This window comes from Chiloscyllium punctatum, chromosome 4 (genome assembly GCF_047496795.1).
Source record: "Chiloscyllium punctatum isolate Juve2018m chromosome 4, sChiPun1.3, whole genome shotgun sequence".
NCBI lineage: Eukaryota > Metazoa > Chordata > Chondrichthyes > Orectolobiformes > Hemiscylliidae > Chiloscyllium > Chiloscyllium punctatum.
In genome coordinates this window covers 47,444,786-47,461,953 of record NC_092742.1, presented here as the reverse complement: position 1 = coordinate 47,461,953, position 17,168 = coordinate 47,444,786, and the positions used below count along the sequence as shown (strand labels likewise).

Here is a 17,168-nt window from a genome sequence, read left to right as displayed (position 1 = left end):
AGTCACTGCAATGCTTTTGGAGATTATATACACTATTGCGTCTGGTGTGGAGGAAATAGATGTTGACACAAAAAATATACGGAAAGGCAAGTAGTGAGGATGACACAAAGAATCTGCAGAGGGATATACACAGATTGAGCACGTGTGCAAAATCTTGGCAGACGGAATATTATATGGGAAGTTGTGAGGTTATGTACTTTGACAGGAAGAATTGGGGAACTGTATTTTATTTAAATAGAGAAAGATTACATACAAAGATTTGGGAGTCCTCGTGCTTAATCACAAAAAGCCAGTATCCAAGTTCAGTGGGTAACAGAGCAGGTAAATGAAATGTTGGCATTTATTTCAAAGAGAATGATGTGTAAAAATAGGGAAGCATTGCTAAGATTACACAAAGCACTAGTTAGACCATTCCTGAAACACTGCAAACAGTTTTGGTCCCCTTATCCAAGGTGAAATTTGGGCAGTCAAGAGAAAATTCACTGGGTTGATGCTGGATATGGAGAGACTATCTTATGAGGAAAGGTTGAGTAGGTCGGACCTATATGCATTGCAATTCAGAATGCCGTTAGCTTCTTAGAATATGGAAGATTCGTAAGGAATTTGGAAGGGTAGATGCAGAAAAGATGTTTCCCTTTGTGGGACAGCCTAGGACCAGAGGGCATAATCTTAGAGTAAAAAGTGTTCCTCATTTAAGTCAATGATAAGGGGCAATTTCATCTCAAGAAGGTAGTCAATCTGTGGAATTGCAGAAGTCTTTAAAGGCTGGGTTGTTAAGTTATTCAAGGCTGAGAATAGCCGATGTTTTTGTGTGAGAGAATCAAAGGCTATGGGGAAAAAGCACTGAATAGCAGAGCAAACTTGATGGGTTGAAAGGCCCATTTATGCTCTTACCTCTTATGATGTTATGGAAGGTGACGGATAAGGTGCAAGTCAATTTGTCCTGAATGGTGTCAAGCGTCTTGAGTCTATTCAGAGCTGTACCCTTCCCGGTGCGTGGAGAATATTCCATTACATTCCTAACTTTTGCTATGACAATAGTAGATTTAGATTTTAGAGTTTCATTGTCACGTCTACTGAAGTACAGGAGTATAAAGAAAGGTGTATAGTTTTGCCACAGATGGCACCATCTTAGGTATTAAAAAGGTACAAAAAAAAACTTAAGGTCAAAGTAGTAAGAAAAGAAAGAGTTAATAAGTTAAGCATTACTTCAGAATAGTAGATAAATAAAGAAATAAGGTAATAATAATTATTGAAGTCTGTCATAGTTTAAACTAGAAAAAATAAAGGACTAGTTAAAAGGTAAAACAGGCTTTGATGAGTCCTTCACTTATCTTGCTCTTCCCTCGGCAGCCCCACTGCAGATACCGTCGCTGTTACTGAAGCTGCACCACTTCAATCAACCCCAGTGCCCAGGCAGGATCCACTCACACGACAAGCCAAGACACCGCTACAAGTTGTCGCGAGACCAGGCTGGGATGTGCCACAAGCTACCAACAGACTAGGCCAAGACCCACCACAAGCCACCAAGAGACCCGGCTGCAAGTCAGGTGATGACTTATTTGTCTCAGTCTAGGAGCTGGCCTGCTCTTGTAACTTCAGTGTTTAAAAGGCAATCTGATTCAGTTTCGAGTTAATGAAAGCCCCCAGGGTATTGAGAGTGGGGGAATCAGTTAGTTAATGTCATTAAATATTAAGGCAATATGGTTTGATTCTCTGTTGCTGGAGATGGAAATTGCTTTTTCCTTGTGTGGCATGAATGTTCCTTGTTATTTATCGCCTAAATCTGAATGTTATCCAACTCTTGCTGCATATGGCCAAGACTACTTCAGTATCTGCAGAGTTATGAATGCTGAACATTGCACAATGTTCAGCAAATTTCTGATTTTATGATGGAAGGAAGTTCATTGATGAAGCAGCTAAAGATGGTTGAGGATAGATCAGTAAGTACCCTGAGAAATGGGAAGCAGCTCTTGAGGCATACTGGTAGTGTGTCTATCTCTGAACCAGGAGTTCTGGGTTCAAGTCCCACCAGCTCCAGATAGTTGTCATAACATGTCCAAACAGGTTGTTTCGGAAGGTATCTACACTGACAAACAGATCATGGCTCTCACGACAGTGCTATTGTCCCCAACCTCTGGGTCAGAAAGCATGAGTTCCAAGTTCCACCTACTGATCTCTGGTTTTCAGCCAGGAGGCCTGGGACCAAATCTCACCTATTCTAGAAATGTATAATAATATCTCTGAATAGGTTGGTAAGGAAATATCGACTCGAGAAACCCCCGCAAATATGTTCTGGCACGGTGATGAACAATTTTCGAAACTACAACTAGTTTCCTTTATGGTCAGTATGATTCCAAACATTGGGAAGGCTTTCCCTTCGTTCTTTCATATGGCTGCTTCTTCTCCAGATATTCTATACTGCTACATGATGTTTTAGAGCACATGAAATGCAGCTATTCAAAAAAAAGTTCACCTCTAGCTTCTCAAAGGCTACTAGGGATGGACAATAACTTTTGGCTGAGCTAGCCATGCTGACATCCCATGAATGAATTTTTAAAAAGCCTGCCTCTGCAGTTCTGGAATTTTTATTTTAAAACATAGGATTTCTGTCATATTTCTCCTGGCTCCTCTGACTGCATCATTTGATGGTTCATTTCAGAATTTTCAAGAAATAAAAAACAAAACCGGTCTTCCACTCACTGGCTGTGGTGACCACAGCTCCATATAAAAAATTCTGCTGTAGTGTTGCTACCTAGATTGCCAGTCAAATATTTGAACAAATATCTTTGTCAAGAAAATACTACAAAATTGTAGAAAACAGAAAGTATGCTTCATTTTTTCCTCCACAGTTCTACACCCTGATCAAAAGAATTAATACAAATGCAGTAACAGAACAGAAGGTGCAGGCTCTCCACTGATCAGCATGATATCAGAGTTTGCCACAAACCTACCATCAAAATATATTGTGTACGCCTTTCCCAATATTGCAAGTTTCAAAACTCAGCCAAAATATACATTATTTATTCCTTTATCACCCAAATAAGGTATTACCTTGGACTCCGCAAGCCTGAACTAGGTTGTCCTTGGATCAATAACTCAATCTCCTCCACAGAATGAACCTTTAACTGCAAGGGAATACGTTGATGGGCCATCTTCAGTGCCATATATACTGCAGGATGGATCTGTGCTCTTTTTATTGGATTTTGCACAAATTCAATAAAGCCCCTATTTTTCATTGAAAAAAAATGTTTGTTAGGTAACAGTTTTATAAAAGCATTTTATATTTAATGTCACTTGGAGGAGTTAGGTTGCGAAAGAAAATGGCAAAGGAATCTTTTTCAAGTCTTACCAACATATCTGGAAAGTTTTTTTTTTAAAAAGAAGTTTATGGTGGGCAGTTGAGATTTTTCAAAACATGATTACTTAGAAATCATTTAAATAGTGATAATTGCTTGCTTTTCAGAAGATCAGGGTTTTCAAATGTGGGAGTCGATTTGGGTTGCGAGCTGAAATTCTGGAGTTCCCAAGTTCTCAGCCAGCAATGGTCACTTCAAACAACTGTAACTGCTATGCTCCCAGCCCCCTGCTTTGCAGCCCCCCACTCCACTATTATATACTTTCAAGGGGTTGCAACCGTTTTCAAGCCTCAATGATAGGGTCACAGTGTAAAATGGTTGGAAAGTACTGCTGTAGACACTAATTCAGAAGTTGCTGGAAAAGCTCAGCAGGTCCGACAGCATCTGTAAAGAGAAATCAAAGTCAATGTTTTGGGTCTGGTGACCGTTCCTCAGGACTTGGCTTTTATACTGCTGTATAAACTGTTTATTTGAACTGACGTGGAGAGATTCTTATGTTATCTAACGGAGTTGGCAAAACTTCCCTGCCATTTATAACAAGGTGAGTTGGAGGAAAGCTTACGATGAACAAACTGCCCAGCTGACCATGCCTATTTCTGAAAAGTAAACCTAGTGGAAGTGGAACCTACTTCATATTTTGAAAGAGAAATTGAAAGAACATCTCCGGTCGGACTTCGTGAGTAAGCTGTATCTGCAATACTTCAGAGACAAAACATGAGCGATTAGTGACTTGATCGTTTGTGCTGGCCAACCACTGCAACAAACTCCATAATATCCTGTACTTTATCTTTTGGCCGATGAACCATTCTTTTCAAAATGTCAATCTCTACAGAGATTTTATTTTGCCTGTTTTTCTGAAGACTGTGGCTGTGCTATTGGGAACATTTAGAGGGATAAATATTACTAATTGTATTCATCAATCAATGACTACATCTTTAATGAATGAGTTTATTCTCAAAACAAAACCTAATTGTTCATTAAGAAAGCAGGTTGATAGATTTTTTAAAATTTAAAACATCATGAAGATAATCTATTTAACTGGTCATCATGACGAGTGGAAAAAGTTTTTGTTTCATTTTATCTTAAAATGGTTGGATGAGAGCCTTGGTTGGAACACCAGAATATAAGATTTGAAACTGACAATTTATAGTTGTCAACCCCAAGTTTAATTCTCTGGTCTTTGCCTGAAGAAGCTGAACAGTTTAAGTTTGTTTAGATTGTTCTTCCAACAGAATAATGGTTACTAAAATGGTTTTATCTACTATCAACAGCCCAAGTTTTAAATAAAGCATATACACGTTAGAATGCTATTGGCACATTATTTACTGTCATGCTATACATGTTTATTCATGTGTGCTACATCTAAAGACAGGTACAGTTGTACTAATATGACATGTGCATTCTGACTTGTTCCACTGCACTTCATATATTTTGAGATCACTGACCATTGGTTGCTCCGCACTGAAGAGAATTTCATGCAATTTGGCTACACAAATCTTCCAATTAAAGGCTTTTCAACAACAGGATTCCTCACCACATTGTTTACCAAGTATTAAAAGCTTTAAGACAAACATCTGAGGATCCATCAATACTTCCAAATCCCTGGTTTTTATACATGATATTCAAAAGTCAAGTCAGGCAATACTGGTTGGAATCCAAGAAACAAAAATGTCTTCATATAGAAAACTCTGCCCTCAGCAGGAATAGATAACTAGCAAACTACTAAAATGAAGTGTGAAGACCATTAGAGTACATCATTTTAGGTCTGCCATTATGATTTGAGGGAATTGTACAAATTACATGAAAACTTCCCTCAGCTAGATGATAGCTTTGATAATTTTCTGTAGTCTTTCGAGCCCAATGTTTTACAAACTGGTTGACCACACTGATTGAAGGTACCCATGTCACAAGAAACATCTCTTCCGATAAGTCTGTCTTAATCCTAGTAAATTGGAAGAAGTTGTTTTTTTTAAAAAGAAAAACATTGTTAGCTAAAATTGCATTTTATATATATGTAATGACTGAACTCTCCATTTCCAGGGGTCCTCGGTGACAAGATGTGGAGTTGATCAAGGAGTTGCAGTTGTTGAGCAGTGTGTTATGGAAGTACTATATTGTTTACAGCTGTAGTTCATTGCCAGGGCATGCCTGCTGCTAAACTGTAAGCACTAATTACAGAATTTCTTGGCATCAGTGAGATAATTCTGATTAAGGAACCATAAAAAATGTAAAAGCATCAAAATTAGAGCAGCTGGGTACACTGAGATTAGGGTGAACAACTTGGATTAGCAATTCCATTAAGACTTCATTCAGAAAATAGTATTACAAACAACTTCACACAAATGGCTATCCTGAATCATCTTAAACTAGTGTCCCGGCAAACTGAATAACTAGGGCTTTTAGTTAATTTGAGGGTACGCAAGAAGGGGGAAAGTACAGGCCTGCTCTCAGTTAAATTTTGTATCTCTATTATCTTTTTGTCCTCCAGTGCTGCAACATGAAATTATCCCAGTCTTTGGGACTATCACTGACTTTGGCCTCCTGACGTGGTTTTTCTTTTTCTCCTTAAATTCAGTTTGACAGGGTTGATACAAAGGTTGGCGCCTCTTGTGGGCGAGTCCAAGGCCAGAGAGCATAATGTCAGAGATGAGGAGAAATTTCTCTCAGAGAGCAATGAGTCTATGGAATTCTTTACTACAGAGGGTGGTTCAGGCTGGGTCATTAAGTGCATTCAAGGCTAAGATGAACAGATTTTTAATCTGTAAGGTTTATGGGATAAAGAAAGTGAAGGCAAGGATTATCATATTAACCGTGATCTCATTGAGTGACAGAGCAGACATCAAATGGACCTAATGGCTTACTTCCACTCTTACATCTTATGATCTGATAACTCAACCCAGCAGTAAATAGAGGAGAACCCTTTGCTTTTGAATTCAGCTGTGGATAAGGTAGTGACATATTACTTTACTGGTAGAAGAACTCCTGCAGTATCACAGCACCAATACTTAAAGTTAATATCAATGACTACACTAATATTATATTTATATAAACAGTATAAACACTGACATTTTTTTATTGAGATCAACAGTGAAATTACAAATTTACTTTGCCTCTCACAATTCCCCCCCTTATCTTTTGAATGAAGGGTTTTTGTCATTTGAATTTCTATTTTATTGATGTAAATTTCCTTGAACATTCAAAGCATTTTGGATAGGTAAGAAAACAAATCTAAACATTAGCATTGTTACAATAAAGCTGAGAAACCACCCAATGTATTGAGTCAAAGTTCATTTAAACACGTTAATGAAGATACCAGCAAACCAAATTCAACTTACTTTGAACCATCAAATGAAAGAGCTCTGATTTGACCACACTGCCTGAACAGAGATAGCAACTGTTGGTAGTATAGGAATCCATAAGGTGGGACATTCCTCACCTACAGCACAATGATATCAGATTTTAGTTCCTCCAACAAAATTGACAGGATGGTGGCTATGGTACTCATTCTGAAATATAAGTGAAGGTTTAATTCTTATTTGAGACAAACATTTTATCATTAATTTCTACGTAGAATTGTTGACAGGCGGGTTGCAACTTGAATTGTCTGTTTGTACTTATTAACACAGCTGTACACTTAATGAACAGCTGTTGGCAGATCACCCTCATCTAACAACAACAACAACCAATGATTTAAGGAGTGAACAAGTTATTGCAAGGATTGACATCAACCTTGTCTATTTTCCCTGTGGACTTGTTGCTGCAGGTTTGAAGCAGTCTTTTGAAACATACGTGGAGACTTACTGGAATACGATGTCAAGAGTTCATAAGAACTGTCCATAGCTATCCTAGAAGAAATCTTCTACAAGGATTAACTTGTAGACTGGGAATCCTTCTAGATTCACCAGGAACAATAAACACTTGGTCAGTGGTGTCTTCTTATCGACCTGCAAACTGCAAGAAGTGGAGAAAGTTGGAGACCATAGCACAGCAGTACCCACTGCTTCAAAACAAAGGGATAAGACAAGGAGTTGGACATTCACTACTAAGAGTGCATGATATATAAAGACCGTAACACACAGGAGCTGAAATTAGGCAAAATACTCCAGATGCTAGAGATCTGGAACAAAACCAGAAAGGTCTGACAACAGCTGGAAAGAGTTAAAATTTCAAGTCCAATGACTCCTTCATAACACCACTGATTACTCTTTTTGAAAGCCCTCTACCAGGACTTTCAGTGCCACTATGTTCTTGTCTCTTGGTTCCCAAACCATCCTGGTTGAACTAGAGGAGTAAAACCCACCTGCGCTCAGAAAACTTCCAACCAATCAGTACAAGTACTATGCCTTCAAGTGCAGCCTATTTCAAATTACAGTATTTATCAATGAAGGTAAGAATTCGGCCATTTGTGGTACTGTGGCAATATCCCTACCTCTGAGCCAGGAGAACTGTCCTCAAGACCTACCTATTTCAGAGGCCTCATAACATTTTTGATTAAAATATATTATGAGGCTGACTCGAAAAATATGTACTAAGACCGAAGCTGCTAAAACTACAATTGCAAACGGGCATGTCATACCTGGATAGCAGCCATTCAATGCCTGTTTTCACATTTTCATCAAAACAAGCATGGCTTTTATAAGCACAAAGAGCATAAGAAAACAAAGTTAAAGATCACACAACACCAGGTTATAGCCCATCAGGTTTAATTGGAAGTACTAGCTTTCAGAGCACCGCTCCTTCATCAGGTGGTTGTGGAGGAGCGGCGCTCCGAAAGCTCCAAAAACATCTGTGGAGAGAAATCAGAGTTAATGTTTTGGGTCAAGTGACCTTTCCTCAGTACTGGTAATTGTTCAACTGTAATTCATATTATGTTTAAATCAAAACAATAATTTTTTAGTAGGAGAAAGTGAGGACTGCAGATGCTGGAGATCAGAGCTTTAAAAAGGTGTTGCTGGAAAAGCGCAGCAGGTCAGGCAGCATCAAAGGAACAGAAGAATCGACGTTTTGGGCATAAGCCCTTCTTCAGGAATTTTTAGTGTCTAATACAACATACAAGAGATGGTTCTAATATTCACAACACGGACACAAATGTTTCAGAAATTTAAACTAAAGGAAGAGAATTGTTTCATGACAGTGAAAAGCAAGTATAAAAACAAAACAGAACCAGGATTCTGAGCATGACCACCTCAAACCAATGTTTATAGTTGAGCATGATACTGCTGAATTATTTTCATTTGAATCATGGAAGTAGCTATTTTTAATTCTTTCAAAGCAAGGTTTACAATTCAATGAAGTTTTTGAAATATTTTATTTGTCAAGAGTTTTTATTTAAAAAATAATAATTACTCTACATGTAGATATTTAAACTCAAGAGAAAGTGAGGACTGCAGATTCTGGAGATCAGAGGCAAAAAGTGCAGAGCTGGAAACACAGCATTCGAGGAGCAGGAGAATCAATGTTTATATACTCTTTGCTTATGCGCAAAGCGTCAACGCTCCCGCTCCTCAGATGCTGCCTGACCTGCTGTGTTTTTCCAGCTCTGCACTTTTCAATATTTAAACCGAACAAAGCATTTACAATTAAGCATGTGCCAATATAGCGTTTTGGTCTGCATTCTCCAACAAATATGCCAGAGTTTTTATACCAAAAAAAATCAATGAAGCATAACCAAAATTCTCCCAAGTCATGCCTACATACCACTACTGTAGTTTTGTAGTCTTTTCTAGCCAGCTCTTTCATTGCAATTTCTTCAGAGACTGGACCAAATGTAAAATAATTGGGGTAAAAAGCTCCAGCCAGGACAACCTGTGGAAAAATTACATTGCAATATAAACAAAGCACAAGTTACAGCAGGCAACTCTAATTTTTAAAACTCACGTCTATTCACTCGGGCAAGTAGATACCTAAATAGGGGTCTTCAAAAACAGATGCTCAAAGTGCATCAATGCATTAAAATAAAAGTTTGTTTGAAGAGGAATTGTGTTAGCGGTTCAGAGGTTTGCTTGGTTCTTTCAGAGGATAAAATGCTCAAGTTATGCAGAAAAGTTGAACAGATTGGCCCTTGACTCTGCACTTCAGAAAACGTTCAGAGGTGATTTTATTGAAACATATAAGGTCCAGAGGGGACTTTATAGGGTAATTGCCGCAAGGATGCTTGCCCTTGTAGGAGAGACATGAGGGTGTGTGGGGGAGGAGGGTGGAGAACAAAAAAAGTGACCCAAAGACCACAATCAGATCAGCCACGATCATAATTAAAGCAGAGCAAAATGTTGTTCCACATGATCTATTCCTGCTCCCAGTCCTCCTTCGCTGTCAATGTGCAAGGACCTGGCCTCTGCAGGAACTTCATGCTGGGTGCGTAAGGGGCAGAGTCTCTTTCTGTCTTTCACCAGACCAGTCATGAAAGGAAGGGACCAGGATACCTCTACTGAATAACAGGTGCACACGTCACATCAGGCTGTTGTAAAATTTGGTCAATATTTAGGTAAGATGTGAAACTTGAAAAGTTTTGAAAATAGAAACATGGAAAAAAAACAAAACAGTACCTGCAGAATGAATCTTTGTTTATGCACATACTCTTCATTTGTCCACCCACTGGGGTGATCAACACACATATTAAAACATTGGACACGTTCTTTCAATTCCTCGTACAACTGTGCCACCTAGGAGGAACCAGTCAAAAATGAATTAATTGGAATTCATGTTGAAAAACATGAAATTTCAGCAGGTTCTGCAGCATCTGTGGAGAGAAATCAGAGCTAATGTCTCAGGTCCAATAACCCTTTTTCAGAACTTAATAAATTTCTTCTTTTGAAATCCTGCGCTGCAAACCCTACCTAGTTTTGAAATCATATAATTACCACAGGTCTTTGCTATTTTATCTAGAAGAAAGAATAATCAATCAAGTGAGGGGCAAGATCAATCAGATGGCAGACTACCCAACCCAGAAATGGAAAACAAAAACTGACAGACAAAACAACAAGAGTAATGATCTGTCTTTCAAACACATTTAGCCAGAACTCCCTGGATAATGAAAATAAAGCAGACAAGACAGATGTTAGATTATTCTGTAATTCAGAATCGGGCAGGATATAAAACTTTGAAGAGAATATGAAAAACAGTAATGAGTGGAAATAGAAAAAGTACAAAAAGATAGACAATGCTTATGAAAGACAATCTCAAATTTTCTTTCAGCATATAAATCATGCATATTTGGAAAACAGGAAAGGTCCTAAAAGAAGACTTAAACAGAGAAGCACTAAATGAGTACTTCGCTCCTGTATTTAGCAAGGAAAATGCTGCCCAGAGTCAATTCAAAAGAGGAGGTAGCTGAGATGCTAGCTATGTTAAAAATTGGGGATGAGAAAGTCTTTTATAGGCTGGTTAAACTTGAAGCTGATAAGCTCACCAGTTCCACATCACCTGCATCTTAGAGAAGTAAATCTGCAATTTACAGACACTGACCATAATTTTCTGATGCTCCTTAGATAAAGGGGTTGGGTCAAAAGGACTGGAAAACAATAAATATATTACTTACATACAGTGTGGAAACAGGTCCTTTGGCCCAACAAGCCCAACCAACCCACCGAAGCGCAACCCACCCATAACACTACGGGCAATTTAGCATGGCCAATTCACCTGACCTGCACATCTTTGGACTGTGGGAGGAAACCCACACGGACGACGTGCAAACTCCACACAGTTAGTCGCCTGAGGTGGGAATTGAACCCGGGTCTCTGGTGCTGTGAGGCAGCAGTGCTAACCACTGTGCCACCTTCAAATAATGTTAACCTTGTTCAAAAAAGGTTGAAACTATAAGCCCAGCCAACTATAATCTTGTTGATGGAAAAGCTTTTGGAAACAATACGAGGGCAGAATTAACAATCATTTTGACAAATGTAGATTAATTAACAAAAGCCTGCCTAATAACTATTAAAGGCAAACCTTTTAGAGTTTGATGAGTTATCACAGAAGGTTGAGAAGATAAAAAGATTGACAAAAAGAGTTGAAGAAGTGTCACATAATTGGTATGTCTGTCAAGTTAGCGCCGATGTAACAATGGCAATTATACCAGTATGGAAACAAACCTGACTGACAGACGGAAAACAGAGCGCTGGTAAATAGCTGCACTTCCAAAAGAAAGTTACAAAATGGAGTTCCCAGATCATAAACAGCACAATATCAAAGTGTGAAAATGACACAAAATGCATTGTGAATAACATCGTGACAAAACTCAGGATAACATTGAAAAGTTGGTGGACTGGGCAGACATTTAACAGATGTCAGCCTTCGGCCAATTCGATTCATTTGGCATGACCTCAAAAAACAGCTGTGGAGTCATGTGAAGACATTTGAAAAAGTGCAGAAAAGAATCATGTAAGTCAACTTCATGGGCAGATTGCAGAAGTTGTGGCTGTACTCCTTGAAGGAGAAGATTAAGAAATGAATGAAGATGTTCAAAACAAAAATGAACTTGGCAGAAAAGAGAGGAGAAATCATTTTTAATGGTAGGTTGAGACCAAAGGGTACATATTTAAAAGGTAAATGTCAAAAGCAGCAAAGGAAAAATGGGAGGAATGTTTGTTTTAATGCAGCAAGAAGTTAGCAACTGGAGTGCACTGCCTGACAATATGGTGAAGGCAGAATCAAGGTTTCTCAAAAAGAATTTATTGATTAGCTGAAGAGCAAACTTTGCTGGGTCACTGGAAAAGGAAGGAAAGAGGGGCCAGAGAAACTGCTCAGTGGCGAGCTGGTACAGATATGTTAGAATCAATAGTCCTCTGTGCTGTAATTAATTACGTTATCCGCAGAAGTTTACTGCAATTCTGCTACCCAGGTCCTTCAATAACTTAGACTAAGATAATTAACCACTTCTGTGTGTTACACCATTTCCATTCTTGTTACAATAGCTCTCAAACCTTACTTTGTTTGAACTTCAGCCAAATACACAAGAGACAAATTCCTTTAAAAAATCCTATGAGCAGATCCCCATTTCTTCAATTCATTACTGCGGTGTCAGACTTATAGCAAGAAATGGCTCACAGGCAAAATGACATTAAATTCACTTCACTATTAGCTTCATGAATTCTTTCTCCCTACGGAGATGCATACTAATAAAGAAGAATATTGCAATTGTGAAGTTCTTGAATACATTTTAGTAATTTCAGGAAACTTGCAATTGAAGAAAACAGACAAGTGAACAACTCCTTGAAATTGTGAAGAGAAGTACAGCTATGGGAATGGAATATTACAGCTACCAGGTAATTGTTAAATTATCACACATTAACAGTCTTAACAGTCTATATATTCGTTCTTGACAATAAACTCACCTCTTTAATTCTTTTTATCTGGATGTAATTTGACTTTCCCCATTCTAACTCAGCCTGTGTCATATCAATAATAATGGTAAGAATAGGTGCACAATACATCAATTTACAAAGGGCAAAACTTAATATTGAGACACAAAATCAAAACTTTGAAATATGAACAAAAGTCAATAATGCCAAGAGTTGAAATCAGTTAAACAGAGCTATATATTTTTTACAAATTGTCTTATGAAGCATCCAAGTTGGAATGACCCAATAAAATTCATTAATAGTCCAGTTATTTCAAGAGTGATGATTTTTATGAATCTCATTCAATTTTAACAACTATCCATAACAAATGTAGCCAAATAAAATCATACAGCTACACAATTATCAACTTGTAAGGACAGTTTTCCGAATAATACACCGGAAGCTAAACTCTAAGGTTGAAGAATACAACTGACCAACTGACAGCAGCCAACAGCAAAACTCGGAAGTGAAGAAATGAAAACAAGCATGTTCTGGTCTACCTTGAAAATTTTCATAAGATAAAATGGTACTGTATATAACAACAACTGCACTGTAGTATCAAGATCAATGAAGAATGGACATTTTTCAATAATACCTGTCCTTCAATTTCATTAAAAACATGAATTAGAATCTAAACAGCTGCCGCTAATGTACAAGACAGAACATTGGTGATAAAGGTGATGCAGTTTTAAAGTATTTCTTATACATCTTCAGTGTGTCTTCAAATACAAATTGTTTGGACAATTCTATAATCACTCTAATCTCCACTGATTATCTCACACTTTCTTCATTCAAGGTGAATAAAACACAAACGGTCTGAAAATACACAGTCTTAGATTGGGATTGCCTGAAGCTTTGAAAATCCTTCTTTTCTGAAAAATGTGTTGCTGGAAAAGCGCAGCAGGTCAGGCAGCATCCAAGGAGCAGGAGAATCGACATTTCGGGCATAAGCCCTTCTTCAGGAATGAGGAAGGTGTGCCAAGCAAGCTAAGATAAAAGGTAGGGAGGAGGGACTTGGGGGAGGGGTGTTGGGAATGCGATAGGTGGAAGGACATTAAGGTGAGACTGATAGGCCAGAGAGGGGGTGGGGGCGGAGAGGTCGGGAAAAAGATTGCAGGTCAAGAAGGCAGTGCTGAGTCCGAGGGTTGGGACTTGGATAAGGTGGGGGGAGGGGAAATGAGAAAGCTGGAGAAATCTGCATTCATCCCTTGTGGTTGGAGAGTTCCTAGGCGGAAGATGAGGCACTCTTCCACTTGGCGGAGTGGAAGGGGGAGTTAAAGTGTTCAGCCACGGGACGGTTGGGTTGGTTGGTGCGGGTGTCGCAGAGGTGTTCTCTGAAACGTTCTGCAAGTAGGCGGCCTGTCTCCCCAATGTAGAGGAAATCTTTCTTTTGCATACTCTATTTCACTACACCGCCAATATGCTGGTGGTGCTGTCATGGCAATGGCAGAGGAGATTATAGAAGTGTGATCAAATAAGGACAAAGGATGTTCAAATCAGGATGCATTTTGATTAAGATGACAACTTGGAGGTCACTTTGCTCCCACAATCCTGCTGCTCATCCTCTCAATGGCGGAGATTGCATGGCAGAGTAGACAATTCAGACAAAGAAAAATACAATGCAAAAAGAAGCCCTTCAGCCCTCCAAGCCTGCACCAACCTTACATACTAAAACTGTTTTCACTTACAGCAACTGTATCCTTCTATTCCCTTCCTAGTCACGTATTCGTCCAAGGTTTCTTGACTGCTGCTATTGTGTTTGCTTTGACCACCTCCTCTGGTGGCATGTTCCAGGTACTCACTGAACACGCACCCCTCGGGAGCTCCAGTGTTGAGTGTTACTGAGGATAACATATTGCCCCCAATCTTCACTGATTACGGCCTGTGGGTCAGGAAACTGAGGACCCAGTTGCAAAGAGTGGGGCTTAGTCAGAGAACACTAAGTTTAGTAATCAGTCTTGAGGGGATAATAGTGTTAAAGGCTGAACTGTAGTCAATGAGCAGGGTTCTTACGTAGCTGTTCTTGGTGTCAAGATATTCTAGGGAGGAATGAAGGGCAAATGATATGGCATCTGACGTGGATCTATTGGTTAGATAGGCAAATTGGAATGGGTCAAGAGTAGTGGGGAGGCTGGAGTTGATTAATGCCATGACCAGCCTTTCAAAGCACTTCATAACCACTGAAGTTAAGGCCACTGGGTGGTAGTCATTGAGACATGTTGCATGAGCCTTCTTAGGCACAGGGATGATGTTGGCCCTCTTGAAAGAGATAGGGACAGTGGCCTGCTGCAGGGAGAAGTTGATGATGTCCGAGAAGACTTCTGCCAGGTGATCTGCGCATGCTCTGAGTGCACAGCCTGGTATTTGGTCTGGTCCCATCGCTTTCCTTGGATTCATACGAAGGAAAACTGATCTGACCTCTGATGCTGTGACTGTCAGGATAGGTTCGTCAGGACTTGTGGGAATAGGCGTTACTTTCCCACCAAAATTCTACTCAAAGCATGGAAGATGTTGAGACAATCTGGGAGGGATGTGTCATCGTCTGCTATCTTGCATTGTCTCTTTTTAGAACTTGCGATGTCATTCAGTCCTTGCCATAGTCACCGGGTATTTGTCTGGGTCTCTAGTTTGGGTTGGTATTGGTCTTTGGCTGTCTTAATGGTTCTGCAAAGGTCATACTTGGCTTGTTTATATTTGAGTGGGTCTCCTGATTTGAAGGCCTCATGTCTGGTTTTTAGCAGGTTCTGTATACCCTGGTTCATCCAAGGTCTCCTGTTGGGGAACATCCGGATTGACTTCCTCGGTATGCAGTCCTCCACACATTTGCTGATAAAGTCAGTGATTATTTCGTGCTTGGCATTTTCCAGCGCCACACTTTTTGACTCTGACTCTCCAGCACCTGCAGTCATCACTTTCTACAAATATCCAGTTTTATTATTACTGATCAAAAGATGGTGGGATACTTTACATAACAGTACAGATGAATATCAAGGGGAAGTCATAGATACTATATTTGGTGGAGACAGTCAATTACTAAAATATGATATCATAGCAATAGGATTCAAACACAGAAGCAGTGATGGCGGGCTGCAGTTATACAGAGTCTTTGTGAAACCACATCTGGTGTCTGTAGTTTTCATCATTTTTATGTGATGAAGGATACTCTTGCTGCAGAGAGAGAGCAACAAAGGTTCACCATACTGATTCCTGGGATGGCAGGACTGATATATAAAGAGGCACTAGATTGATTAGGACTATTCCCGCTTGTATTTAAAAGTATGAGGTGAGAGCTCAAAGAAACCTATACAATTCTAACAGGGTAAATGCAGGAAAGATGTTCCTGATGACTGAAGAGTCTAGAACCAGGAGTCAAAGTCTAAGGATAGGGGTAGGCTATTTAGGACTGAAATGAGGGGATATTTCTTCATCCAGAGTCGTGAAGCTATGAAATTCTGTGCCACAGAAACAGGTCGAGGCCCAAAACACTGAATGGTTTCAAGGAGGAGTTATGGTTCTTAGTGCTAAAGGGACAAATGGGTATGAGGAGAAAGCGGAACATGGTACTGAATTGGATGATCAGCCATCATCATGCTGAATAGCAAAGCATGCTCAAATGGCTATCCTAGCTTATATTTTCTGTTTGCATGACTATCAAGTATACATACAAGTTATCTGCAGCTTGTAACTGTCTCAGATTGTACTGAATTAAAACCTGAACAAAATGAGTATGCATCGCCTTAGTCTGAAAGCATTTGACTTTGTAAAGAAAGCATTGATCAATTATAATGTAAGGTCTGAAGTGCTGCATTTCATTGTCAACGAATGAACAAATAACTCTCAAACACTTGGATGCTAAGTATTTTTGAAAGAGTAAACATGCAATAACGAACCCTGGGAAATCTCAGCTGTCCTTGTTCTCTGCATGTACGCCATGCCTGAGAGAAAACAAAATCACACAAAATACTCATCAAACAATTGCACCTTAGTCTTATGATGCTCAAAGTCGCAGAACACACAAAACAGATTCAGAAGAAGCGATAAGAGTTGGTATCTCTGCGATTGAGACCACAGGGGGAGAGAAGCCACGGAGAATTGAAGGGCTGAGCAAGTAGTTACTTAATCAATGTTTGTTAGAGCCTTGAAGTTAAGCTAATCAATCTTAAAAAGACAGGATCAATGGTCAAAGCCAATAATATACTCATTTTTTTTGACAAATCATGTGTACTTGCTACAGAACAACTGCACATTGATCAGGAATGTGAACTCAAACCTACATTTTTTCCATACCTGAGAGAGTGAAGTCCACTGTAATGTTCTCCTTACCCAAAAATAAATTTCAATAATTTGAACCAGAGATTTATTTTGGTACGTATAATACAGATTCTGAAACAAGGAAAAATCACCATAGTCTTACCAGACCATGAGACTGCTCTCTCATGAGAGAGGGGGAGAGACGACTGGTGACAGTTCAATA

At 39.2% G+C, this 17,168-nt stretch overlaps 1 protein-coding gene across 1 annotated transcript in view; it reads right to left on the bottom strand.

Moving 5' to 3' along the window:
• The window catches only part of tdrd9 (tudor domain containing 9), a 159,210-nt gene that overhangs the window by 44,027 nt on the left and 98,015 nt on the right, over positions 1–17,168 (bottom strand). The window contains exons 19-24 of the mRNA XM_072568611.1: positions 16,585–16,629; positions 12,689–12,742; positions 9,905–10,021; positions 9,057–9,164; positions 6,695–6,795; positions 3,055–3,228 (exon numbers count right to left, since the gene is read on the bottom strand). Coding sequence (XP_072424712.1) covers positions 3,055–3,228; positions 6,695–6,795; positions 9,057–9,164; positions 9,905–10,021; positions 12,689–12,742; positions 16,585–16,629 — 599 coding nt within the window. The remainder of the gene's footprint in view (positions 1–3,054; positions 3,229–6,694; positions 6,796–9,056; positions 9,165–9,904; positions 10,022–12,688; positions 12,743–16,584; positions 16,630–17,168) is intronic.